Here is a 27,985-nt window from a genome sequence, read left to right on the forward strand (position 1 = left end):
GGAACCAGACTAGGCCTATTCCCTTGTGCAAACTTTACCCTTGGGTCAAAGGTCGTTTCCAAGAGATACAAAACCCAAGATGGCGACGCCCATTGATCAGTTTTCGACCGACCGCATCGTGGCAGAAAAGATTGATTGATTTTTGTGCTTGAGGATTTTTCTGTCCAGGAAAGAGGCAAGATGGCGATGGAAAAACAGGCAGTGATCAAAGAGACCCACCATCGGTCCGTAACGGCCATTGGATACCACCCAATGAGACGTGAAATTTTGGCAGGTTTTGAAGGTAAGATTTTTTTCATAAAAAGAGCGCCCTCAGCGTTGACTACCTTTGTTCCTAGTCCTATACGCATGAATGTATTTGGCATAAAATTAAAAAAAAAATGTAAAATGGGCTAAGTAAATAAATAAATAGACATGCCTAAGTAAATACACAGACAAACATGACATTGTCATTGACAAATGTGAGCCATTTGCAATTCTGCTGAAATGTTATGAAAAGTTAAGACCCTCCATAATGTGCGCTGTTAGTGTTTAGTGTTAACGCTTGCAACGCGCGCATTATCACAAACAAATTGAAGGTAAATGCGTTGAAAAAGGACCGCGTAGCTTTAGGGGGTCTGACAAAAAATTTTCTTTGTAGCCCCACTTGTGTAACACACACGTGGGGCTACCAAATTTGATACAATTTACAAAGTCTTTATTTATTTTTAGCTGTGAACCTGTCTCACATTTTTCTGTTCTAATGTTTAAGTTGTTTTAAATCAGATTCTACATTTAAATTGCAGGGTATCTTCTTTTTCTGCTTAAAGGGAATATACAACATTTGCAAACATCGAAAAATAAAACTACCAAGTTTTTACAAAATACCTTACTAGGATGTTGGTAAATGACAGTCTCAAGCATCTTGTAAAATTATGGCACCTGGTGTGAAGTCATTTTCAAGAAAATGGTATTTTTGTATACATTTCCAACGGTGGTCGGCCGACCAGCGTTGGAAAAACCTAACTATGTTTCAACTATTGCTCCAAGATAACCATTTTTTCAGTCCAAATTTTGTTTGCTATTATTGGTTACATGTTCATGAACGGGTGCAGGCCAGCTAGACTGGTTCCCTTACCTTACAATTTTCCAGGATCTATAAATTGATCCATAGTTTATCTTTAGTGGAGTCAAGGAACCAGACTACTTGAACATTTTTGTTTTTCTTGGTTTTTCCAGCATTTTCGAACACAAAACTTCACAAATGTCAGTGTAACAATATTTGATCTATTATACTAACCCCTTGAATAGTTCATTTCCGAAAATTACAGCAAAAGCCAATGATGTACATTCCCTTCAGGCCCTAATTGTTGCTCTGAAGGATCTTTATTTAAAGGGAAACAAAGTCCGATAGGAACTCTAATTCCCATCATTTTAACAGGAAGTCACAACATTAAGCACGGAACCATACGGATATTTGTCATGGTATAAATGTCTGTCTAAGTACAAAAAAGCCAGTCACTGCGCATGTTCACAGTGCCAGTACAATATTGAAAACAATCGGGGGACTGCTTCACAGTTACATTTGTAAATATCCACTGCCACCACTGCAAGTAATTCGTCCATCATCACAGGATATAAAACTCACGAGGCGTTGCGGGTCCCCCCACTAGTGCAAAAACTTAAGGGAAAATACAACATTTGCAAACATCAAAAAATAAAACTACCAAATCATTTTGAAATACCTTGCTGGACTGTTAGTGATTGGCAGTGTAAAGCATCCTGTAAAATCATGGCACCTGGTATACTGTCATTTTCAAGAAAAGTGGTATTTTTGTATCAATTTCCAACGCTGGTCGGCCGACCAGCGTCGGAAAAAAAAATGGCTTTTTTTCAAATACTGGCCCCAATTGACCATCGCACTTGTTTGCAATAGATTACACACCTATGAACGGGTACAAGCCAGCTAGACTGGTTCCCTGACCTTACAATTCCCCAATGTATGTAAACTGCTCTGTTTCTTCTTATATGGAGTCAGGGAACTAGACTACAGGAAAATGATTGTTTTTCTTGGTCTGTTGGTTTTTATAGCATTATCTAGCCCAAAACCTCAAAAAAGTCAGTGTAACTATATTTGCTATATATTTCCAACCCCCCAATTCCATCCATTTCTGAAAATTACAGCAAAAGCAAATGATATATTCCCTTTAACTACTGGCACACGGGTGCCTTCTTATAGGCCCTACATTGGAAAATACTTATAAATTAAACAAATGAATGTTACAAAATGTTCATGACAACCCCAAAACATACATAATCACCATAACTTACAGGGTAGAGCCAGAACAAATTATAAGTTGTTGCTCCATATTTTGCAGATGGTGTGATCAAAACTTGGGAAGCCGAAGGTTCCAAATTGGTGCTGACGACCTACGAACATCAAGGCTGGGTGACCGACTTTTTGTATTGGTAGGTAGCCTATTTGTGCCGGCATCCTTGTGGTATATCACAAACCAATATAAAAGTCAAATCACAAAGTCGCAATACACTCTCAATTTTTTTGGGGGGGCGGGGGTGGGGGCTTGGGGGCTAAATGTCCTTACTCGCAGCTGATTGCGAAGGACCCGCGGCTACAACCAGGGGTGTGAAATCTCAGCTTTAAAGCTGATTTCAGCTTTGTTTTGTTTTGGATTTCAGCTTTTTTTCAGCTTTTTCCCTCACTTGCTGTGTACAAAAGTATAGGAGATTTTCAAAGTTCAGCTTTTTTGCACCTTTTTTCAGCTGTTTTCAGCTATTTTTATCAGGGATCACTCACACCCCTGTACAACATGGTCGAGCTGAAGTGTAAAAGTGCCTTAGGCAGCTGCCATACGACCTATGTATGCATCCACAGAACACAGCCAGAGATCGAAAGTGTTGACTTTTGAAAACATACATTTTGAAACATACATATAATACGTTTCCCGTAAAATGTCTCAATTTAAAGGGAATAATACAACATTTGCAAACATCGAAAAATAAAACTACTAAGTTTTTACAAAATACCTTACTAGGATGTTGGTAAATGATAGTCTAAAGCATCCTGTAAAATTATGGCACCTGGTGTGAAGTCATTTTCAAGAAAATGGTATTTTTGTATATACATTTCCAACGGTGGTCGGCCGACCAGCGTTGGAAAAACCTAACTATTTTTAACTATACTTCTCCAAATTTACCATTTTTTTTTTTCAGTCCAAATTTTGTTTGCTATTGGTTACATGTTCATGAACAGGTGCAGGCCAGCTAGACTGGTTCCCTAACCTTACAATTTTCCGGCATCAATACATTGATCCATTTCATCTTTAGTGGAGTCAAGGAACCAGACTACTTGAACATCTTTGTTTTTCTTGGTTTTTCCAGCATTTTCGAACACAAAACTTCAAACATGTCAGTGTAACAATAATTTGATCTATTATACTAACCCCTCAAATAGTTCATTTCTGAAAATTACAGCAAAAGCCAATGATGTACATTCCCTTTAATTGACTTCATTGGGTCCACAAAAGATTGTATGGTACGTGTGTTAGTGATTATTTTTTGTGACAGTCGCTTATCATTGGTGATGTTTGTTTTAGCGATGTTCTTTTCCTGTTTTGTTTGTGATAAAGGCATGATGGAAAGGTGATGTTCTCGTCGTCCAATGATGGAATGATCATAGCCTGGGCTTCAGGAGGTGGAGTCTATGAAAGAATTAAGGTATAATTCATCGGGGCTATTTGCACATTTATACTGTAGATATGGCTTAACCCTAATCTTCCCAAATTCTCCAATGCTCTTTGCAAAATGGAAGATGTTGCAGGATTGAGGCTTCAAGTACATGGGTCATTCCACCAGGTTGGGAAGCAGTGCATGTTACATCCATATATTTGGTTATATTATTAAAAGTATCAATGCATTCTAAACAATTGCTCAACATAATATTTGTCTTAGGGTGTTTCAATACTTGAGAAAGTTTGAAATTTTTTGAAAGTATTTTGACAAAAATATGAGCAAAAATGTATTAATTCGGATGTAACATTGACACCGTGTAAATGTAACATCCAAATATTCTTTATTTGCCATTTTTTACACGTATGTAAAATATTACCCAAACTGACAGTGCATATTTACAACTAGACACCTAAAGCACCAAGAAAAGCTTTTGTTTTGGTATAGTCAGGGTTCAAACATAGCAGAAACAATACCTCAAGTGTGGATGTAACGGTGTAAAAATCACTCAATAGAAGTGTGACATTTAGGTTTACACCGTGTCAATGTTACATCCACACAACCAAGCTATCATTTCTGCTCCATTTAATACCTGACTACCGTAACAAAAGCTTTTCTTATTGTGTTGCATCTATAGTAAGAAGTACACAAAGTGAATTTGGGTAATGTTTCGCAGAAATTAAAAAGAAAGGTACAAATGTCATATTTGGATGTAACACTGACACAGTGTCAATGTTACATCCAAAATGACATTTTTTGCTCATATTTTTGGCGAAATACATTGAAATGATTTCAAACTTTCTGCAGTAGTGAAACACCCAACAAAACTATTATGTAGAGCAACTGCTAGCAAGGCATTCATGTTTTTCTTAATATGATCGGATGTCACACACTGTTCCCCAACCCGGTGGAATGACCCATATGTGATGCGATCATGCTAAATGAGCCATTTGTCAACCCCGGTCAAAAAAAAAAAAATATTACAGATTTGAAAAGAGCACAATTATCTCAGCATTAATGCTGTGAAAACTGCATGCTGATACCATCTTTAATTCAAAAATAATGGAGGTCGGAACACCAAGAGATGTGATGTAGTGACGTGATGAAGTGGCCCTATTTTGGCCTGTATCTCTAAATGAAAATTCCTGACAAACGACTCATGTAGCTTGATCGCATCACATATGACAAAACGTGTGGCTGAAGGACACACTGTGTCGATTAGGTCTTAGACCGGATCTTGTGTTGTTTTTGCTCAGCTGTGCATACATTTTATAGGCCTATTATATTTGAAATCCTCTGCACCGCTCCAGGATGTCACTGGCTCTGCCTCAACATATTGACAAGTGAATACTGGAGGATTTTGCAGGATTAAGGCAGTGGTCACCGTAGCCTTGGTCAATGCTCTCGTCATTATTCGTCCCGCCGTACGCGGTCAATCGTCGGCATATATCCTCACGCGCTATGCACATGCATGTAAAAATACAGCGCGAACAGCGACCTCATGCGGCCACTAATTTTTTATGCAAATCAGTTGGGGATGATCTCGAGCCTTGGTTCAATCGTCGGCAAAAGCTTATGTTTTTCTTTATTTTGCGCTGGATTTCTAGCGCACGACCGCGTATGCTCATACAGATAAGTGTAGGCGGGGCTAATATGTGGAGTGTCCAATCACACCTTGGTAAATCCGGACGTCATCAAATTATTTGCAGCTATTCGCCTTTTGCGGACGTGACAGGAACCACAGTTTTTGTGCATTGGTGCCGTGTGCAGAGACACACAACGTGTACATGTATGGATTATGTACGGTGCCACGTTTCACTATGCAAGTTTCCACGCAACGATCGACCAATAAGAAAACGACATTTAAGTTCAGCTAAGGCTATTAACATAATGAGCACCACCCCCAAAACCTCACATGGACGATTGAACCAAGGCTCTCGATCGTCCCCAACTGATTTGCATATAAAAATAGTGGCTGCGTGAGGTCGCTATTCGCGCTGTATTTTTACATGCATGTGCATAGCGCGTGAGGATACATGTAAATGCCGACGATTGACCGCGTACGGGACGAATAACGACGAGAGCATTGACCAAGGCTATGGTCACCGCTGCAAGGTCCACATTCAAGAAAAAATGGAGGATTTTGCAGGATTGAGGCTGTATGCAATTTTTACATTTACTAGGCAATTGGAGATTTGCAGATTGAGGTTGCTTCCTAGCGAAATGCCGAACTCCACCCAGTGTTAATGAGGAAATTTAAAGAATTCCGGCCAGAAGTCAAGGTTTTCAAAAAAAAATATCTTTACATTGTTACAGGAATCATTTTATTCAAGCAATTTTCAAAGTCAAATGTTTTGAAACTACCAATTTCCCTTTTTTTCGTGGTGTATTTTTTTGCTAGATTGGTTCCCCCATCTATTGCATGGCAGTGAATCAGCGCCGACACCAGCTGGTGTGCGGACTTAACGGCTGCATTAGAGTCTACAGTCTCGATGAAAGTAAGGAGAGTTCATCTGGATTTAGAAGAGCCATGAAATTGGGGCTACATCTGGATTAGGCTGCATCCGAATCAACCGTCTAGAGCTAGGTCTAGGTCCGCGCCCATTGAAAATACGCGGGGACGCGCTGACAATAGACGTAGCCGTAGCTCTGGAAGCCTGTTTCGGACACGGCCTTATTCCCAGTGACTGAAAATGGCCGCATTGTAATTGACCTATCGCCGTTTGAGACTTAACCACGCCCCTTAGACAACCCTATGGAGTTTTTGTACACTAATTTTTGTTTGTCTCAGATTTTGCATGTTCTGCGTCCATTTGTATATCATGTAATTGGGCAATTCCACGGTTACTCACGTTACATTTTTGATGTACTTTTGAGTTTCTTCGGGCTGTAATTACCTTACTGAAAAGGTTTAATAACTGTTATCCCCATGGTATATAGAGTAGAAAATGTAACGTGAGTAACCGATTTTGTGCGTCTTGTTTATCGCCGGATACATAACACATTTTTCTGGACGTCATCTTTGGTGCTTAGGTAGGTCTACATGTAGGTCTACTCTATCTACTATGGGGATAATAGTTATAGCTTTTCAGTAAGGTAATTACAGCCCAAGGAAACTCAAAAGTATATCAAAAATGTTACGTGAGTAACCGTGGAATTGCCCAATTGGACAATATTTCACAAGCTGCGTTGACGCGATTCTAATGCGATTATACCGCGATAGGTCAATTGTCTGACTTGAACGCAAACTCTGACCCTTGTTTACACCCATGGGTGAGATCTCTTTCACCACTTTTCCTGATTTCAAGATTTTTTGTCAGGATTTTTCAAGATTTCAGGAATTTTAAAGAATATTATTTTGAAATCTGGATTTTCTAAGATTTTACTGTAGAGGTGTTTTTTTTTAAATATTTAAAAGATGAAATGGATAAAAAAAAATTGTTGTTTATTGGGTGCCTTTAGGCAAAAACAAATATATCACAATTATTTTGTGGATTTTTTACTCGACCTAGTCCTCATATACCTTGTTATACAGGTTGGTCCAAAATTTTTTTTTTACACTTTTTCAAATGCAGATTTCTCAAAATTGGGTAAACATGTTTGATATCTTTTAAAGATATTCATAAACTATAATATCTCGGTGGTATATGTGGTAAAAAAGGCACTGAAAATAAAGCCTCAGTTAGAAATGGCGGCCATTTACAGAAAATGGTCAAAAATTAGTTTGTCCATAATGTGTGTATGATCATTGTTATACATTGCAGATCTTTGTGCATACAGGTCTATTGTTTTGACCATTATGTCATATATAACACGCGTGTGGACAAACTGGGGTTTTTGGACAGTTTTTCTGTAAATGGCAGCCATTTCTTAATTTAGCCTCTATTTTCAACGCCGTTTTCACCATATGATATACCACCAAGTTATTGTAGTTTAGGAATATCTTAGGACAATTTCAACATGTCTCCTCAATTCTGAGAAATCTGCTTATGAAAAAGTTAAAACTTTTTGGGGGGCCACGTACTGTAGAACAATTTTTTAGTCCATCACAGTCAAGTCACCTGCCTGTTGTCAAGTAATACGGGATGAAACTATAACAAAAAAAGGATTAATGCTTTTGTCACAATTCATAGGAATTTCTTGTGAGGTGTACGTGGCTGGATGGTTTTGCATTGGTTAGTGTTGGACTTGTGTCACACTGCCTTTTACAACACCTTCATAGAATAATTTGCGATTAATTTTCCTTTTTTGTTTTTTAGAACGAGAGAAGAGTGGCGTAGTGCAGCTGGAGAATCCTTACATCTCCAAGGAGCACACCGACATCGTCAAGTGCATAGTGTGTCTAGAGTCACGGGTATACTCAGCGGGGTAAGACTTAGGAGTGGTCTGAGAAAAACATGGCCAAGTCTCCCCCAAAAGCAGTATGAAAATCAATTACCATTAAACACCAGCAGATACATTTTGTAATGGTAGTCGAGTATGCACTGTGTCTCAGGAGCATGTTGTTGGTGTTCTTGGGCAAGACACTTTACTACCACTGCCTCTCTCCACCTGGGAGTGCAATAAACGGCTACCTGTGAGTGTATGTAGAGATCAGATTGTGCTGATTTCAAGCTGCTTTGAAATTCATGGCCCAATGAACGGGGTAATTGTGAAGCATGTTGTTTAATTGTGTTCTTGGGCAAGACGCTCTACTACAATTGCCTCTCTCCAGCCAGGAGCTATAAGTGGGTACCTGTGAGGGTACCGACCATTATCGTTTTGTGGCCATCTTGATTTTTTCCCATTTAAATCAACGTAACCAAAGCTAGGCTGGAAGGAAAAATAGTCTGGTTCGTTTTTGCACCAAAAAACATTATTATTCAATACTGTTAGTGGATACATGGAACATGGCTGAAATGGTGGCAGCATAATAAAGGTCTATAGAGACCAAATTCTGCTGATCTCAATCTGCTGAGAAACTGGTTTCATGGCCCAATGAATGGAGAAAAAATTGTAAAGCTCTTTGAGACTTTGGTATATTGTAAAAACTGTGGCATGCGATCCTTATTGGAAGATCTGATCTTTTGTTTTTCTTGTATTACAAGCTTTGATTCCAAGTTGATCATCTATGACTCCTCATCGTATCCTGGCAACAAAGGCCTGACTCCTGTCTTCTGGTGAGTTCTGGAAATAACACAAACGCTGATGTGGACAACTTTTCATGTCACATAAAATCAGAGAAAGAAAATTTCAACAGGTGGATGTGAATTATCTACAACATGTCTAAACATTGTAGCACATTCTCTCACAGTTAGAATTCTTCAAATACCTTTTCATGTAGTTATCACATTCAATGAGAGGGTGTGGGAACCACAAAAAGAATTTTCTCAAAAGACCCAATTTGAGGGCATTATCTGATAACTGAATTATCTGAACTGCATTTCCCATTTCGTTTCAGTGATTGTTAAAGCTATAGTCCATCATTTGCAGCTGTCCATAAAGTAACTGACGTAATTGTTGCTGAAAAACATACTTGGTTGAAAGATAGTAAGGGGACTAAACTCCCTGTGAAATTATTCTTTCTGGCATGCTGTCATTTTGAAGAAATCAACGAAAGAAGGCCTTTCCAACGGTGCGTCTTAAGACGCACTGTTGGAAATTTCCGTTAGTAGTTTTTTTTTTTTATTCGGCGACGCGCACGCAAGCGTTGGCACGACGCACACGTGCTTGTGGTTGCTATAATTCGTCGGATCAGTGCGCGACATCACGTAGCTGCAATTGGCATGAGAATGTGTCTCAGACGCTGAATTCAGGCCCAATTTAAAACATGATTCAGCAAATTTTGATTTGGAATCGAGATCCTAGAATGCTGTTTTTCTCGGAATATACATGTACAGCTAAAGCATGAGCTGAAACTTCATCAGGTTAGCTGTTCAGTCAGCACCCTTTCAGAGTACGTGTGTTGCTTCAAACGAACAAAATGCACAAATTACAAATGATGGACTGTATGTTTAACTTCTTTCGAGATTCATCCATATCATAGTATACCATTATATATTGTTTCACTTTCAAAAAATTGTTTCAAATGTAACCAATTTGATTCAAGTGTTAATTCTCCAAGTACTTTCATCATTTGTAAATTCAGAGGTGTATGTATGCATGCCATTTTCATCATGATTTTTTCCCATGTCATTCATTTGTTTGTTTCTCTCATGCAACTTTCGTGGATATTTTTCCTACTAAGCTTGGACAGTAAGTGAATGATCAGAAATCGTTCCTTTGTGTAAGCACTGTAACAGACCCATAGAATGTGTGAGAACCAGGCGCGGTTCTAGAACCAAAATTTTTGGGGGCTAGCACGGTGGATCCAGAATTTTTTTCAGGGAGGCGTGCTGAAATGTAGACCGGTTATTTTTTCCAGACACTTAGGCCTCCGAAAATCAATAGGGGGGGAGGGGGGGGGGGGGGGGGTGGGCTCATGCCATATTTTCAATGGGGAGCGCCAATAAAATCCTAAAATCATTCACACTATATTAACTAATGCACCCTTGTAACGGCTATTTCTTCTTTAGGGGGAGACCGTTCGCATGTACATCACAATCCTTCTTTTTGCTAATGCATTTTTTTTTTTTACGGAATTTATTTTGGGGGGGCTAGACAAAAATTGGGGGGGGGGGGGCTACAGCCCCCCCTAGCCCCCCCGTAGAACCGCGCCTGGTGAGAACTGTTATAGTTTGAGAAAAGATTTGCACGACATTTGTCCGACAGTGTGGACTCGTATTTAATACAGAAACCGTTGAGCTGTTGTATAATGCGTGGATCCACAGAGCTTTAGATAATTAGTTTGACCAGTTTAAACCAGTTTGCTCGGAGGCTTGTATACACGCAAAAGTTGTGCGGTATTCGGAACGGATGACCGTAAACACGCAGGGAGCGAGGCCGGAAATGTCTGTCAGCGACTCACTCGCAGCGAGCGAGGTTGGAAATATGGGTGTGCTGTCTGAGGGGGGTGGCTTCAACCTGCCTGGCTTGAGGTCGAGTGAAAAGTAATCCCGCGCCTCGTTCCGTTCTTGTCAAAATAATCCCGGCGCGAACTGGTTAAGAAGAGAAATACTATTAGTGATTTACTTTCTATGGGTCTGTTCATTTGTTACATCTTTGCTGTGACATTGTGACCATGCACATTGATAAAGTCTTTGTATTTGAGTTTTGATTATTTGAATTTCTCACATGCAAGTGTTTGTCCTTTTGTTCACTACAAGATTGCCCATGTTTGAATGTGTTTGTTGTTGACTACTACCTTTTAGTTTTTGATGCGTTGTTTTCCTGAGTTTGCAATGTGAATTTCAGGTGAACTTTCTCTACAGTTAGTGCATAAAATCGTGAAAGTGTCGTTAGCAAGATAAGTGGTACATCTGGAATCTGAGACTGCAGTACAATCATAGAGTGAATTGAAGTAATTTGCCAACTTTCTTGCTTTCAGTAATCCCAAGGCCCATGACGCTGGTATCTCCTGCCTCGTGCTGATCAAAGACACGGAGAATAACACCTGGTAAGCGCAACATTCAGTTTGCTTTGTGGAGTGGCAGACAAAACAATCATGCATGAATATGAGCAACGTTATAGAAGGCGTTCACACATGCTGAAGAGTCACTATTTGAATGCGTTGCAATAATAGTCACTGTCAGAAACAATTTTTCCTAAGGGGTCTTTACTGTCTTTACAGATAACTATAATCGATGGTCTTCGTGAAACTGATGGTGGCACATAATTTTAGTGGTGTTCCCGAACGTGGCACACTTCAACGATTCCCCCCGATTTTGCTCATGCAGTGTTGCCAAACTTGTTTGTTGACAAACTTCAACTTGACTTAGTTAAATACTTGAATTGTTACGTTAATAAGGCTTGCTGTTTCACCTTTGTGAACAATTGCATTGTCATGAAATTTAGTCCGCAATTCAAAAGCGGTCGCGTCCGGAAAATGGGCACAAACTCGGCTCAGTGTTCCCATACGTGGCGTACTGAAAAGTCTCGGGAATTCACAATTTGAACATTTAAGAATTTCGTTAAAGTTGATAAATTCTGATAAACCGGTATTATCTCTACTGAGCGTAAAACAAAGTTTTGTCCCTGCCCTGTTACAGGCTAGTGACCGGGTCATTTGACAAGGTGGTCAAGATCTGGTCTCAGGACGGCAAACTGACCCACCGACTGGACGGCTTTCTGTCCACCGTGACAGACCTCTGCTATGTGCCCAAGAACAAGACCCTCTGGGTGGCTAGTGGTCTACCCACGGCCACGCTGTACGATCCCAAATCTGGTGAAAATGTAAGTTCTTGTAACAGACATTGTTTGTAAAGGGAATATACATCATTTGCTTTTGCTGTAATTTTCAGAAATGGATGGAAGTGGGGGGTTGGAAATATATAGCAAATATAGTTACACTGACTTTTTTGAGGTTTTGGGTTCGAAAATGCTATAAAAACCAAGAAAAACAATCATTTTCCTGTAGTCTGGTTCCCTGACTCCATATAAGAAGAAACAGAGCAGTTTACATACATTGGGAAATTTGTAAGGTCAGGGAACCAGTCTATAGCTGGCTTATACCCGTTCATAGGTGTGTAATCGATTGCAAACAAGTGCGATGGTCAATTGGGGCCAGTATTTGAAAAAAAGCCATTTTTTTTTCCAACGCTGGTCGGCCGACCAGCGTTGGAAATTGATACAAAAATACCACTTTTCTTGAAAATGACAGTATACCAGGTGCCATGATTTTACAAGATGCTTTACACTATCATTCACTAACAGTCCAGCAAGGTATTTCAAAATAATTTGGTAGTTTTATTTTTTGATGTTTGCAAATGTTGTATTTTCCCTTTAAGGGAGTGCCAAATTTTGGGTGCTTTTTCACAATCCTAATGGGCTGGCTGATACTCACTGTGAAAGGAAACAGGAATTTATGTCATTAACTTTTTGCGCTGCAAATTTGAACACATTTCAATTTCCAACTCTGGCAACTGTTCAAACCAATGTTTCAAGACGTCAATTTCACTATTGTCTAGGTCTTCAACAAGCTTCCACTTTATATATTGGCACATGCTGGCAAAAGACATAACCGTAGCTGCGGAAGCCCATTTCTAGGGGTGTGCAATTACGGGTAGTACTAGGAACCAGGTACCCGATTGAAAAAAAAAAAACCACGGGTAAATTCAAATCTCGGAAGTTGCTGTTCAGATTGTTCATTAAGGTCTGCACGATAATACTACCACATCTGTGCGTCAATACAGCAAGATACAAGTGTGTACAGCATGTACAGTGAGCTTATTAGATTTACGATGTAAACTGCAACTTTCGCAAGCGTCATAAACGTGAAATATGTTTTGTTTTCCCATGTAGCCTGGTTTTCATTTTGAGAATTCCCTACAAATGACATTCGAAACCTTTCATTTTCTGAGAAGTTACTTAGTAATTTGTAAAGTTGGTTATGGGTATCTCATAGTCTGGAATGTGTTCTTGACATCAACGGACGGGTAGTCAGGTAAACGGTTCCAATGCACAGCCCTATCCATTTCAGACACAGTCTTGTTTTGGTGTTTTTATCATTCATTGAGCTTGGTTTTACAATTCTTGTGGTTCAAGATTGACAGCTGCTGCTTTTATTAGTTTTTGTTTATCTTTGCTGCAATTTTAGGTAACAGATTTCATCGGCACGTTCCAAGAGGAAGAAGAGAATGAGAAATACCACCTGCACATCCTGACGTACATCCCAGAAATCGGTGAAGTCATTGGTAAGTCTGGGCCATATGGCGTGATTGCCTCCTTGCACGACCCCCCCCCCCCCCCTCAACGGATACGTCTTTGCGAACTAAGCCTGTGCATCGGAACGGGGTACTCACTCAAGTTCCCGACCGCTGATGTCAGGAAGCGGTTCCAGATTTATGGAATCGAGTATCCGTAATTGTCTTTGCAAATTACTTAGTAAGTTTTCAGACAATGAAAAAGAAAGGTTTTAATATCATTTGTGGAGAACTGTCAAAATGGAAACCAGGCTTCATGGAAAAACAAAACGGATTAAATTGATGACTCTTGTGAAAATGGGATTTACACCGTAAAGCTAAATAACCCACTGTACACACTTGTATTTTGCTGGATGTACCGATGTGGTGGTCTTCAAGTTATCGTGGGGACATTTATGAACAATGTGTAAAGCAACTTTCAATATTTAAAATTTGGAGTTGGGATTCTTTCACGGGTACCCGGGTACTTGTGTTTTTTCAGTCGGTTACCTGATTCCCATACCACCCACAAATGCACACCCTTACACTGTGAACACAACTATTAGTGAAAACAACTAGTAAAATTCAGCCATTGGAATTTTTTACCATCCTCGGTAAAATTAAACAGTGCGAACATGGCTTTTGAAGACAAATTCACCGCGTGTCCGTTCAAATTCCATTGCAGCCAGTACAAGTCGTCGTCACCTCATGATGTGGAAATACAACCCATCGGGCTGTATCACCGCTCTCAAATGCAAACACGCCGTAGAATGCCTCACCTACAGTAAGTAACCCTCAGCGGAATTGTTTAATGTAAAGTTACACAGGATCATTTGCTGTTTGCTCATTTGTGGATTGAAGCAACAAATTTGCCCAAAATTTTCAGTAGGACGAATAAAATCTAACTTGTCGAAGTTTTAGCTCTTGGGCTATTATACATTTCTCAGAAAACAGAGAAATGTTTACACAATTGTTTGGGTCTCGTAACTGGATTCTGTTCCAATGCGTGTAAAAAAGTCGGTGTTGTTTTCTTCCAAATTTCTTCCAAATAAGACCATCTCATGCAGAGTAATTTCTCGGTATTTCATACAGTCTTATCTTCACTTTGAGCAAGGTTTCTGTCAATAAATCGGTGGGTACTTTTCCGGTAATTGCAAATGATCCTACGTGCCTGTAAGACTCCACGCATATAAAGGCAAGTTTGTACTTCAACTGGATGCAAATGCAAAGTGCAATTGCAGCCAAATTTGCCATTCAACCCGCCTTAACTGTGCATCCTTGTCTGTAAAAATGGATGTACATGTACAGACATCTCAGTTAGAGAACTAGCAGCACTGCAGTACTCGATCCTGAATTCAAGCTCACTATAGCCCTTTTCACACTAGACAAATCTTGGGGTTGACGCAGGGTTGACGCAGGGTTGAAAACATGCATCGTTTCACACTTGAGGAATTTCAACGCTGCGTCAACCCTGCGTCAACCCTGCGTCAACCCCGAGATTGATTTTGCCCAGGGTTGAACTCAACCCTGCTCTAGACCAGGGTTGAGATTTTCAACCCCGGGTTGAAATTCTTGCCAGGGTTCGAAACAGTAGTAACTGAGCATGATAAGCTTGATTTGCACGAAACAAGTGTGAAACGATGCGGGGTTGAACGCCGGGTTGACAAATCCATAACTCAACAGGGGGCGGCACTGGGTTCACCCAGGGTTGAGTTCAACCCGGATTGAGAGGCTCTAGTGTGAAAAGGGCTTATAATTATTGTCTTTTCTCATAATGCAGCTCGCAAAGTGCCCATCCTGATATTTGACGGCGGTAGCGACGGTCAAGCGAATAAATGGGAACGCCTACAATCCAATCACTTCATGTACAGGTCAGACACCAGTAATTTTTATCAATTTAAACCCCCCCCCCCCTCCAGAAGTAGTATTGTTGCTTAAAAGAGAGTGGAAAGTCAGAAACGTTTGTGTAAAATATGAAAACGAGGTGGGAACCCGCAATGCATTTTCCAATGGCATATAGTTACAGAATATTGTGAATTTATATGAGGTTTTAATTCCCACAACGATTGTAGTGCTTCAGTAGCTCGATAAGATAAATGTGAGCAAAGTTCGAAATCAAATTAGGTTTTGCCCTTCACTGATGTTTAAACACTGTATACTCAGTGTGTTACCTCCCGAGTGAAAGTTGGAAAAAAATCACTCGGGTGGGACTCGAACCCACGACCTCCTGCTTTCTAGTGCAGATGTCTTACCACTCGACCAACGAGCTAACGGGATCGGTTGGCTGGTTCAAATCTGAGGTACATAGCAGCGGGTACCACATAAACTACTATAAGATGGAATTTTGCCTCGGGGTAAAAAAGTTCAAAATGTTTTTTTTTTTTATTTCCAAAAATGTGAATTTTCTTTCTTTGTACTTTTATATTTTCAAATCAAATCAAAGTATACCTACTTGTTCAATCTGATTCATGGATCTAAATATTTTTTTCTTAAATTTAGCTTATGAATATTTTTTGCAAGTTCTCGGACAACACTGAATCACAGTGTTCATGAAATTATGGTGAAAGGCAAAACCCGATATTGAAATACAATAATTGCAAGCTGGATTCATAAACGGACTTTGTCTCCACTACAGCAAAGAGACGTTCCTCCTCGCTGAAGCCAAGAACAAGTTAGCCCAGGTGATGAACCTTAAGAAGGAGCCTTACCAGTCAGTGCAAGTCAGCTCAGTGGTACGATCAGCCAACCCGGTACTCGGCAGCCATTATACATTCAACAAGCCGGACGCAAAGGTAACAATATACAATTGCTGTCTACTGGGATGGGGTCCATGCTATTTTGTACACCCAAGGGTGCAGATGGTTCCTGTGTTGAAAGTTAAGACTTTTTCCCTTGACAATGTGGATAAAACCATGACCCATATCATGTAGCATAGGTAGCAGAGTGTGGAATGAGTCGCGCAGTGCGTAAAGTGTTCACCTCTCCCCTGCTGTGGGCTGGGTTCGATTCCGGGCTCAGGTCATATATGTGAGAAGAATTGTTCATTGATTCTCTCCTGTGTCACAAGAGTTTTCTCCTGGTTCTCCGGTTTTCCTCCCTGCTAAAAAATCAACAGCTTCGATCTAGCTTTGCTCCATGGTAAGACATGGGTCATATAATGATGGCTGCCTAAGGCGCCGCCTTTGGCTCAACCACGTTGCAGCTGCGTCCTTCGCAAGTCAGCTTCTACCGGGAGTATGGACAATTAGCCGCGCCAGAAATATTTTTTTATTTGTGAGCAGGCGTGACGTTTTTCAGACTTGAGTCAGAAATCAAACCTTTTTAGATCTGAGCGAAGGACATTATCAGTATAAAAAGAAATGCATCTTTCAGACCTTTTATTCAATTTTTAGACTTTATTATTTTAAATTGACAGTACCATTCCTGATATAAGGGACAATAGCTTTGGCCAAGTTCGGGCAAGGACCATTGGTCGACTAGTGGTTGATTTGTGACGTTCCTTACGCCTGCGCACTGATAGCAACGTGCGAACGTCTCTAGTCAAACGCTGGTCAAAATGTCATCGCAAAACTTCTGGATCCTGGCTCTCTGCTAGCGTTGTGAATGCGCGCGGCTATTGGTTACCAGCGATGCAACCAACCCCAGTAGGCTGGTTCCAAATAGTCGACTAGCGTAGTCAACCACCGTCGACTAGACAGAGTTCGGGCAAACGTTAGTTAACCATTGGTCAACTATAGTCCTTGCGCGAACTTGGCCATAGCTGTTCAGCAGAGTCTGTCTCGCAGTAATGCGCGCCCTCACACTACATATTTTATAGGGCTCCCACTAGTGTCTTCAGAATACTGCATGTATATGGCGAGGTAAACTCTTTAATTATTTTATCTTCTGAAGGAATTTAAATCTCATACGAAAAGAAAGTTCTTCTTTAAATGTTCCTCAGCCCACAGAGCATCAGAAGCACTACCATCCTGCTCTGCTGAAAGCCACATTTGCTGAGGACTTAGATTTGCTCTTGCTGGGATCAGAAGATGGCAATGTCTGTAAGTATCTTGTTAACCCCTTAAGGACGGGTGTAATGGGGACATTCCTCCACACATAGAGCAAGTGGCCCGCATGACTGCACAGCCTTTGTGTGGTAGCGGGACTGCACAAAAGCAGCAGCTGTGGAACTACCCACTAGCCGTGTGCCACGGCATACCACAGCTGGCAACTGCATTCCAATTAGGATTAGCGGCCGAGGCCGTGACAGCTTCCCGTCCTTAAGGGGTTAAACGGATTCTTGTGCTGATCGAGACTCGAAGACAACACTGCTAGAAATATAATCAGTATACCACCATTGTGGAGTGCTGTGGCATCGTGGTTAAGGGCACTGATTCGTGGTCTGTGGGTAACGCTGCAGGTTGTGGGTTCGAGTCCTGCCTGGGGTCATGGTGCGTGTGCCCTTGGGCAAGGCAATTTGTCACTCATTGCTTCTCTCCACCCAGGAGTAAATGGGTACCTGTGAGGGCAGAGATGGTTATTGTGATTGAATTAGCTTCCTTGCGCCTAATAACAGGCTGCATCGAGCTGTATATTCCCAAGGGAGCTGAGATGGTATTTGGAATGTTTAATTGGCTCAATGATCAGGGTTAATAATAATGTAAAGCGCTTTGATCTTAGTTAAAATCGCTATATAAGAACCCGTTAATATTAATATTTATTATTAAAAAAAAAAAGTGTCACCGGTAAAATAGTAATTCATAATACTTCAAACACAAAGAGCAGTTTCTTATATCAACCTTGATAAGTTGAGCAATGGCTCCACAGCAATCACAATAAGCAAGTAAATGCATTTTCAGTCGCTATGCCACACTTCACGCCACCTAAATTGATTGCATGTTTTACACCCCCATAATTTGTCGCGGACTTGACTTACTATGAACATTAATTTTTGCAAAATGTGTCCCAAATGAACTTGATATGAAATAAATTGTGGTTTAAGTGGAGTTATGCCGTTACGTACAACTTTGTGAAAGTTAACATTTACCCTAGACTAAAATAACTCATAAGTCACTGTTCCACCCTAACCGTATCGTGCCTGTTAGTCCCTGTACTTGCCGTCCCAAACTGCCCCAACACTGTATGTTTTTATAGATTCTCATCACAGAATGAATGCACAGTACATGTACATTGTGTTACAATGAATCACAAGTGCTAATGTGTAAATGTGTGCATTTTGCAGATGTGTGGGGCTTTGACGACGCGGCTGTCAACGCTCTACGCGACATGAAGCCAGTGGGCATGCCCGAGCTGGTCAAGAAGTATGCCGTCTTGCTCCACGAAGACTCAGAGCTCCTGGTAGACAACGGACTGCACCAGACTGGCCTGATGGACAGCCAGGTACCAGACTGAGTCAATCAGGGTTTACGAAACCCTGGATTTGTTTATGACTTTGGCTTCGTCCCCAGTCTGAGGCAGAATGTCGGAATAGAACGTGAAAGTCAGCCTCGACTCCTTACTGCTCGTTCCTTACACTAACCTCTGGCTGTGATGATGACGTAAATGACGCTGAATGGCTATTCACAGCGTACTGCGCGCGTAATTCGAAGATTGCATGCTGGGCGCACCCATAATGCGCTCGCGTGCTTTGCACGTAACGTCACGTACGAAAAAAAAATTAGGATTCAAAAGTCGCGATGCCCGTACGATATGGATTATGTCTGCCGCGTTTTTCGCTAAAAAAAACCCTGTATCTGTGGTTGTAAAGGCACAAAAGGGGTACGTACATTTAATACAAATCTTTGCTAATTAACACAACGTCCAAACGTTGTGTTTGAAAGGATTGATTCTTGAATCACAACCTTTAACATTTTAAAGATGGCGTCAGCACGTAAAACGGATAAACTGCAGCCCTAATTATAATGTACCGTATTTCAGTACATTTAAATTACACAATTCCAGGGGTTACGATCGCGCAAGGCATGATGGGAAACAACATGGCGCATCGCGATCGTATCCACGGGGCACGAGGTTGCGTGAAAGTGCCTCCAGTTCATGTTCACTTGTCATGTGAACGTCTTGGTACAAAACGCTGACTAGTCTAGTCACAGACTCTTGTGTTATCTGAGTGATTGACTGAGTGGAACTTGAGGTCAATTTTTTTTCATTTTATAGGCCCAGGACTCCGTGACCAATCGTGTCGCTGGTTTCATCTGCAAGAACGTTCTGATTGGTCACAGCAGCTGCGTGACCTGCCTGACCCTTGTTGGACGGGACAGTGGATATAACTCAACATATTTGGTATGTACAGACTCACTGTGAACTAACGCCAAATGTAGGAAAACGATGACAACGTTTTTTATCAATCAGTCTGTATAAAGGGAAGGCTGTGCGAAGCCAAAAGTTACAAAGACAAACTCCCACGTGGACAAAATCAATCTCAAGTCACTACTGTGGAAAATATCACAGGGTCTGTGTTGTGTATGAAGTACAGCCTGTCTCAAAAAAATGGTACAATCAGAAAAAAAATTGGTTAAATATGAAATTTCAAAATAAGTCATTCTTACTTGGCATAATATAAAAGAACAAAGACTGGGCTTTCCAATAGTGTTTGTTTGAACTTATTTGCTTTTGTCAATTCAGAGATATAATCAATTTAGTGCGATACACCAAAAATCAATTTTGTGCCACTTTTATGCATGGGCAGAGTTGTTTCAAGTACTGTGCCATGCTGTCTTGAAGCTCACAAAAGAGTGCAACTTGGCAAAAGAAGCAAACTCGATTTTTGTGTTCCGCAGTAAACTGGAGTTATCTCTGGATTGACAAAAGCAAATGAGATGAAACAAAAAGTATTGGAAAGCCTGGTCTTTTTTCTTTAATGTGATGCTCAAAACTACTTACTTATGTTGAGATTTAATATTGAAAAAAGAAAAATCGTTTTTGATTGTACCATTTTTTTTAGACAGGCTGTATAAGGGTTCCCAGCTTCTCTGGAAACTAGGGGAACTTTGAGAATGAGCTTCTTTTTTTTTCCAGTCAGGGGAAACACGGAATTTGGGGGAAAGACCACACATAAAAATCAGGGAAAACTCAGGAAATCAGACAGTGACCCAGAAGGGAAAGGTTTTCTCCAGTTTGGCGTATGTGCATCTTGTGCCATGTGTCCAAATTGTGTTCATTGATTGACTGGTTGTGGTGGCTTTTGTTGCCTGTGTATTATCAGTATCTAACTTGCTTTGCTGCAACTTCTTGGCGTCCCTACATCCTTGTTAAAGTAAAATCATTTCTCATGGAATTTTCGAAAATGTTCTCTGAGAAATATCAGGGAAAGACTTAGGGAATTTGGCTTTCATAAAGTAGTGGAAGCCCCAAGTGTGGAACTAGTATGTCTAACCCTCCTATGCAAACATACATTCTGCGCCAAGTTGTCCTTTCAGTCAAAATCAATTAAGTGACTGTTTTCAACAGTTGAGAATTCCCAGCCTACATAACGAAGGAATGACTGGCTGGGAGTACATATGCAACTTGATACAGCTATGCTTTGACTGTGGGTGATTGATAAGCCAGCTGTGCCCACAACTTGCCTGCTTTGTCCGTTCATGGTCTGTTGACTGAGTTTGACTAGTCACAGTGCTTGCTTGACATATGATCTGACTGCTTTTGACTTGCCTGTGTTGAAGTATAGCAGGGGAAGTGGATGGAAATGTTGACTGTCTGTGACTGTTTAATAGCAGGAGGGTTAAAAGCTGAAAAGGAAGAGGTGACAAATGGATATATCCCTCAGTCCCAATACATAAATACAATGATCTATATAGTCAAATGTGTGAAGATTATTTTTTGTTTGGTTTGATTTTCCTCCCAGTTGAGCTCTGGCTGGGACCGAAGAATCTGCATTTGGGACTTGGAGACGGGCATGTGAGTAGGACCTGAAGAAGTTGGGGTACTCATCATAAAGTTGCTATAAAGAGACGCTTTTAATAAGCAAGTTAGTCATCTAGGCCCAATATTCATAGCGCTGCTTAATTTAATTATCAGTTAGCAGAAAAGTTGTGCTTACTATAGCAGAAAGTCATGCTGAGCTTAAGCACTATTTTATGGCGTGGATGTGCAAACGGTTGCATCTGCATGGAGATTTCTATTTGTACGTCACTGATTAATCAACTCCGGTGTTAAGTGTGCTTTGGTGTGCTTACTGCGTACAGTCTCTATGAAATAGATAGAAGCTCTGATCTGATAGCACAAAGTCGGCTGTTATAAGCAGCGCTATGAGACTGGGCCCTGTCCCTAAGTGTTTCAGTTAATTTGTTAAAACTCTTGCACAAATTCTGTCGGAGGTCGAAAAGCCATAATTATTCACCAAAATATGAACAACACGCTTCCCTCAAAATTACACCCACAGAAAAACCTGAAAAACTGATTATAATACAATAATAGCGTTTGAGGTGACTGCATCATGGATCTGGAAGCTGGTCATTATATGTTTGTCCAGTTGAGGTGTTGACCTTTTGTATATATTAAATTACAGCCTTTTTTGTTTTAATAAATTTCAAATTCCAGGTTGCATGACACTTTTCGGAACACGTCCCCTGATTCATATGAGGTTCAGGAGTTGGCGTGTGATGGCATCGTCATCGATATGGATTACAGCTATCAAAGGTATGAGCTCCATGCACTAACCAAGAGGGCGCCCTTTTACCTAGCAATGATGTCCCATGGGCGGGACATTTAGCTGGTTTTACGCGCACCGTTCCTTGTGTGTGACGCACGTACACCAGGGGATTTGTACTATGTACACTCGTGTACATGGTACGTCCGCGCGTTGTGGCAAAATTGCCGTCAGGCAAGATGGCGTCAGTCTGGTCCCCCCCCCCCCCCCAACTGTGCTTTCTTTGCCGGTGAGGGGGTACTTGTGAACGGAGCGGATACTCAAACTGGGAGATTTCATTTACGAATCACTAATCCATCTCCCTCAGGAGTCTGGTCACAAATCCATCGTACAAGTCAAAGCAAAAAGTCCAGTCACAAGTACCGGTAACAGGGGATGAATTAATTAACAAGGGCCCTTTTCACAATCCATTTGAAGCACTTTCAACTTGACTTTGGTAGCTGACTTGTGACTTGACTTGGGATGGACGTGTGATTAACTTGTGAGGATTTGTTAGGACTTGTGAGGACTTGTGGTAGATGTGAGGACTTGTTACATGTAGGAGTTGTTAGGACTCATGAAGACTTGTGGTAGACTTGTGACTTGTGGTGACTTGTGATGACTTGTGATGACTTGTGATGACTTGTGATGACTTGTGAGGACTTGTGATGACTTGTGATGACTTGTGAGGACTTGTGAAGACTTGTGAGGACTTGTGATGGACTTGTGGTGAACTTGTGATTGACTTTTGACTGCCTTGTGATGACAATTTTGCGATGTCTGGTGATGACTTGTGACTTGACTTGCAACAGACTCGACCTCAATACTTTGATTGTTTTCATCATGTCTGCTGTCGCAGGAAGGAATTTGCCTACGCCTCCAGCGACAAGATGGTCTACATCCGAAGGTTTGATCCCGACGGGAGCAGGATGCGTCTGACTAACACACTACAGGGTCACGAGGGTGAGATCACTCAGGTCAAATGGTCCAGGGCTAGGGCCAACTGGGTCACTGCCTCCGAGGATGGCACCATCAGAATATGGGTGAGTGTACAGGTTTCGTTACACCTAATAAAATTACCAGGACTTTGTACCAAAGACTCAAAGCATTTGATAGTTATTACCCCTGTTCATTAGGCCATGAGATCATTCTCTGCAGCAGCTTGATGAGAGCAGCGAAATCTGGTCTCTAGGTACCCATTGATACTACTGGGTGGAGAGAGGCAATTGTAGTAAAGTGTCTTGCCCAGGAACACAATTAAGCATCATGTCTCTGTCAGAGTTCCAACCCATGTACCATTACACTATCAGACCAGGGCCAAATTTCTCGGCTCTGCTTACCGTTAGCGAAAAATCCCTGCTTACTATAGTAGAAATTCCGTACTTACGGTATTTCACAGATTAGAGAGGAATTTTGGCTTTGGCCCAAGTGTACATCCCGTAACTAAAGATTCTGTGCTTGCAGGGTTAGCACAGAGTGTTTCTGCCAGCGCGGTTAGCACAAACTGGTGATCGTAAGCGCGGAATTCTGTGGTTAGCAGAGCCATGAAATTGTGCCCATCTTGCTCCACTTCAACTTCATATTTATGAACCAAATTCCTTTTTATTTCAACTAATTTCTCTTAATGATTTATTGTTGTCGTCAGAGTGGTGATGGTATGTCCTGCATCCAGACACTAGCGGCCCACGGATCGGTCACATCTCTCTGCATTGACGCCTACAACAGCTGCATCGTAGCTGGCGTTCAGAACATTATCAAGTAAGTACTGTTGTCTTGGGGTGTGTGGCCTTGTGGGTAGGGTACGTGACTCGATCATGATCAGAGGGTCAGGGGTTCAAATCCAGCTGCTGGCCATATGTTGTGTCCTTGGGTATTATAACCCCCATTTGCCTCTCTCCACCCAGGAGAAACTACCGGCATAATAAAGTCTTTCACGAGCCAATGTGACCCATCAGGCCGGCGTTTATCTCCGGTTTCGGTAGCATGAAACGACTGAGAATATTTCCAATCCCCTGGATGGGATGCTAGTCCATCGCAGTTTACTCCCCAGCTAATGCCGGTACCCATTTACTCCTGGGTGGAGAGGGGCATCTCGGAGCCGATTGCAACTACACGATATCGCGCGCTGAACTGACTAATTATAGCAACAAATTTCCAACGATGCGTCTTTAGACACATCATTGGAAACGGCCCTTTTTATATTGATTTCTTAAAAATGACAGCTTGCCAGAAAGAATAATTTCACAGGGAGTTTAGTCTCATTACTATCTTTCAACCAAGTATGCTTTTCAGTTACTTTTTAGGTAGCTGCAAATGATATGACTGTACCTTTAACCATCTTTTGGGAATTTCTGTAAGAGTTGTCCGTGCATGCTATTTGAAATTTATGACAGACCCTAGTGACATCAAATCAGTCTGGTGATGTCCACGATCATTATACATTATAACACCTCACCCACAGATTCTTTGTCTTGATTGGCCGAGAGCGAGTCACATGATACTTTCTATTTTTGCTATCTTTCTGTGCACCGCCAAAAGTACTATACCCGTAGCAACCAAAGTACTATACCATTAGCAACCAAAGTACTATATCCACGGTGCGGTATTTGTGTGCAAATGCATGCTGGTGTGCGCGTTGCATGCAGCGCGTTTTGTTCCAAAGAGAGCGCGCCGCAGAGTTGGGTTCAAACATTTCGCGAAGGGGTAGTTTGGAAGAGAGAAATACATTCTCCTCCAGTTTTGCATTGAAATTGAAGTTTATTTCAACTGTGTTCAGATTTAAAGAATTTAAATATTATAACCAAGCAGAATCTGTGGGTGAAGTGATATAAAACAAATATTGAATGCTTTATCTCATGGTGAAGTAAAACTAGCCTCCCTCGGTGATCCATGGAGCATTCTATTTTCCCTCGGCTTCGCCTCGGGAAAATAGAATGGTCCATGGATCACCTCGGGAGGCTAGTTTTACTACACCACTCGAAGCATTCAATATTTGTATACTATGAGCATTTTCAGATCCTTTGTTTCGTCTTCGGCCTTGCCTCTGACTTCTGAATCACTGAGAGGCAAACTAAACAAAAATATTCCAATTTTTGGCTTTATGTCAACAGATTGAATGTTCCTGAAGCATAACAGGCACCAAAATGTGGCTGTAGTTCCTAAAATCGGGGGCCTAAAATTTCAGCTGAAGACAAAGCCAAAGCCAGACATTTCAAAAACGCTCTATGAGTCATTTTGTTTTGGATTGGCGTAAGGTTTATCCGCATATATGCTGTTTGAAACTCATGAGAATTGTTTTTTGTAATTTGATTCATCAGAGTTTACGATCCAGACACCTACAAGTTAGTACAGACCAATGTTGGACACACAGACTCCATCCGCTGTATTCTGCACCTACCAGAAAGAAATCAGGTAAAAACGACGCCGCAGTTGGTTATGTCATTGAAATATCTAACAGTGTCATGATTCTACTCAAGTCAGCGCTTAGAGTCAATCACAAGTCAGCACAGGGGCGTATCTAGCTTTCAGGAAACTCATGGAGACTAGGGGGTGGGGTTTGATATTTGAGTGAAGGTAAGCCCCTGCTAAGGGGGGCCCGGACCATGCCCCTTTCCCCATTCTAAGGCAATTTGAGGATGAATTTAGAACTTTTGAGTCAATTTTTTTTTTTGGCCCCATTTTACGAGTACAAAATTTGTCAGCGGTGGAACGAAAAAAACCTAGATCCGCTAGTCAAACACAAGTCCTCACCAAGCAATTACAAGTCAGTCACACGTTCATCCGAAGTCCATCACAAGTTACAATGTAATCACTAATTTATTTAATCACAAGTCAATCATGTGTCAATCACAAGTCAATCGCAAATTTTACAAATCTGTGACTTCATGTTGTATTGTCTTTGAATTTGTACGTTTAAATACATTCCAACTTTATAATTTACTGAGAATTCTTTCAAATGTCAAACTTACTTTGTTTTGGCAACATGAGCTACTTTGGAGTGGTCATGAACAGCTTGAACTTTTGAAGTAAATTAGAAATTTTAAAGGATTATTTTGTAGGTTCTTATATAAGATTTTATGCTTAATTTGCATGGTGGAGTATCAGTATCGTTTTGGTTTGCAGTAACACCATGTGGTAATAACTACTGTCGCTCAGTAGATATTTAGTTCTGATAACAGCTTGTCCTGCTTATTATCAACTTTCGCTAAGTAGTTTTAGTTCTGATAAGAACAGTCCTGCTTTAAGTTCTAAAACAACTTCTCTTTATCAGAACTGAAACTACTCAGCGAAGTTGATAATAAACAGGTTAAGTTCTTATCAGAACTCATTATTTACTAAGCGACCGTAGTTATTACCACATTGTGTTACTGCAATCCGAAACGATATTGTATCGTCTTATTCTTTTGAATTGTTTTTCTTTACTTGCCAGTATGTCTCGGGTTCGTGGGACGGCAGTCTACGCGTCTGGAACGCCTTCAAGCCCATCGCTCGTAAGAAACGACTCAAGATGGAGGAGAAGCGAGAGAGCATCGCGGGATTCAGTGCCAATAACCCCAACTACCTCATTGAAGACGACGACCTGGCCTAAAGGCAGTCCTTGCTGGAGCTACGTACTGCACACTGTCATGTGCTTCAGATGTGGTGCCTAACTTTTCTGACAAAAAGAACCACGGCTGTTAAATGAACAGCCGAGTATGATCATTGTTCATATATTCTGCTCTGTGTGTTTGAGTGTGCGCCTTCAGCCCACTTCATAAAAATGAAAGCTGAACACAAGTGAGGTAGTCAAGTCTGTCGTAAGGGTCACAGGTTACGATTTATCCATAATAAGCCATTTGCGAGTAACCTATACCCTTTGGGATTTACATTTCAAACACTGACTTGCTCAGAATGCTTGGCACACTTTAACTTTGAATTCTCCAGACCAAAGACACTGTTGCTAATCACATGATTCGGGGCAAGCTCTTGCATAGTTACGTAAGAGACGCTCAGCATCAATACATTGCTCACAATGGGTGAGAATGGCACAAAGACACCAGACCATGCCGGAGCTGGGTGTTGCTAGCATAAGGCTTGCCCCGAATCACGTGATGTAGTAACAGTCTCTTTGGTCGGGAGAATGCAAAGTTAAAATGTGCAAAGCATTGGATTAAGTCAGCGTTCCAGATTTTATTCAAATTTAACTCGCAAATGGCTTATTATCAACATTGTATTTAGAATTGTTTGTGACTTGACTTGGTACCAGATAGCTTGTGATTGTCTTGTGATGGACATGTTATGACTTGTGAACCATTACAACTACCTCGTTGACAACACTCCGAACAAAAGAAACCTCTAATTAGCAGCTGATGATGATCAATTTATATTGGTCTGTGATTGGGTCTGTGATTGGGTCTGTGATTTGATCTCTACTTTGACGTTTTTAACAAAAAGGACGGCTCTATGTAAGTTTTTCTTGCATCACGCTGCCTAACTTTTCACTTCAAAACTTGTCCATGTATTTTGCCATAATGTTTTGGGCATGTGTTTTCACTAAGTTAATGGCTATATTCAGGACTTGCAATGCATTGCCTAACTCTTTCCCTTACAGCTCACCAATGCACTTTGGCAGAAGATTTTTGGCGTGTGCTTTTAGAGTTACTGATAAGAGATACCTCAGCTCCATTGGCTTGCAAAAAACTGCCAAACTTTTCATTTCACAAGTTGTCAGTGCGTTTATTTATTGAATTTTTATTTTATTTAATTCATGTTTTAACTGGGTAGCCCATTCAGTGGAATCCACTGGTCTCCCATGAGCCCAGTAAAGATAGGAAAACACAAGAGAAATGTTCTGAGGAAAACCCACAGAATCAAGCAGGGACTGAAAACCCAATCCACA

The 27,985-nt window shown here is 41.0% G+C and overlaps 1 protein-coding gene across 1 annotated transcript; it reads left to right on the forward strand.

Annotated features, from left to right (window-relative positions):
• The first annotated feature begins 42 nt into the window (after positions 1–42).
• LOC119735660 (uncharacterized WD repeat-containing protein alr3466-like) lies at positions 43–26,974 on the forward strand. Its single transcript, XM_038209457.1, has 21 exons — positions 43–283; positions 2,358–2,448; positions 3,627–3,714; positions 6,128–6,224; positions 7,986–8,094; positions 8,814–8,885; positions 11,192–11,260; positions 11,853–12,036; positions 13,400–13,496; positions 14,170–14,268; positions 15,265–15,355; positions 16,120–16,276; positions 17,425–17,524; positions 18,706–18,863; positions 19,638–19,763; positions 21,325–21,377; positions 22,020–22,118; positions 22,967–23,150; positions 23,753–23,865; positions 25,425–25,518; positions 26,537–26,974. The coding sequence occupies exons 1-21, from the start codon at positions 181–183 to the stop codon at positions 26,693–26,695; spliced, it is 2,343 nt and encodes a 780-aa protein (XP_038065385.1). The 5' UTR covers positions 43–180; the 3' UTR covers positions 26,696–26,974.
• Positions 26,975–27,985: the final 1,011 nt, after the last annotated feature.

The sequence above is a fragment of the Patiria miniata genome, unplaced genomic scaffold (assembly GCF_015706575.1).
Source record: "Patiria miniata isolate m_02_andy unplaced genomic scaffold, ASM1570657v1 HiC_scaffold_29, whole genome shotgun sequence".
Lineage (NCBI taxonomy): Eukaryota > Metazoa > Echinodermata > Asteroidea > Valvatida > Asterinidae > Patiria > Patiria miniata.

Bases quoted from the DNA above. Each gene is read 5' to 3' on its own strand.
- LOC119735660 (XM_038209457.1), top strand. From the start codon at position 181: ATGGCGATGGAAAAACAGGCAGTGATCAAAGAGACCCACCATCGGTCC. The intron at 6,225-7,985 runs GTAAGGAGAGTT...TTTGTTTTTTAG, and splicing joins AGTCTACAGTCTCGATGAAA to AACGAGAGAAGAGTGGCGTA. The intron at 23,151-23,752 runs GTGAGTGTACAG...TGTTGTCGTCAG, and splicing joins ATGGCACCATCAGAATATGG to AGTGGTGATGGTATGTCCTG.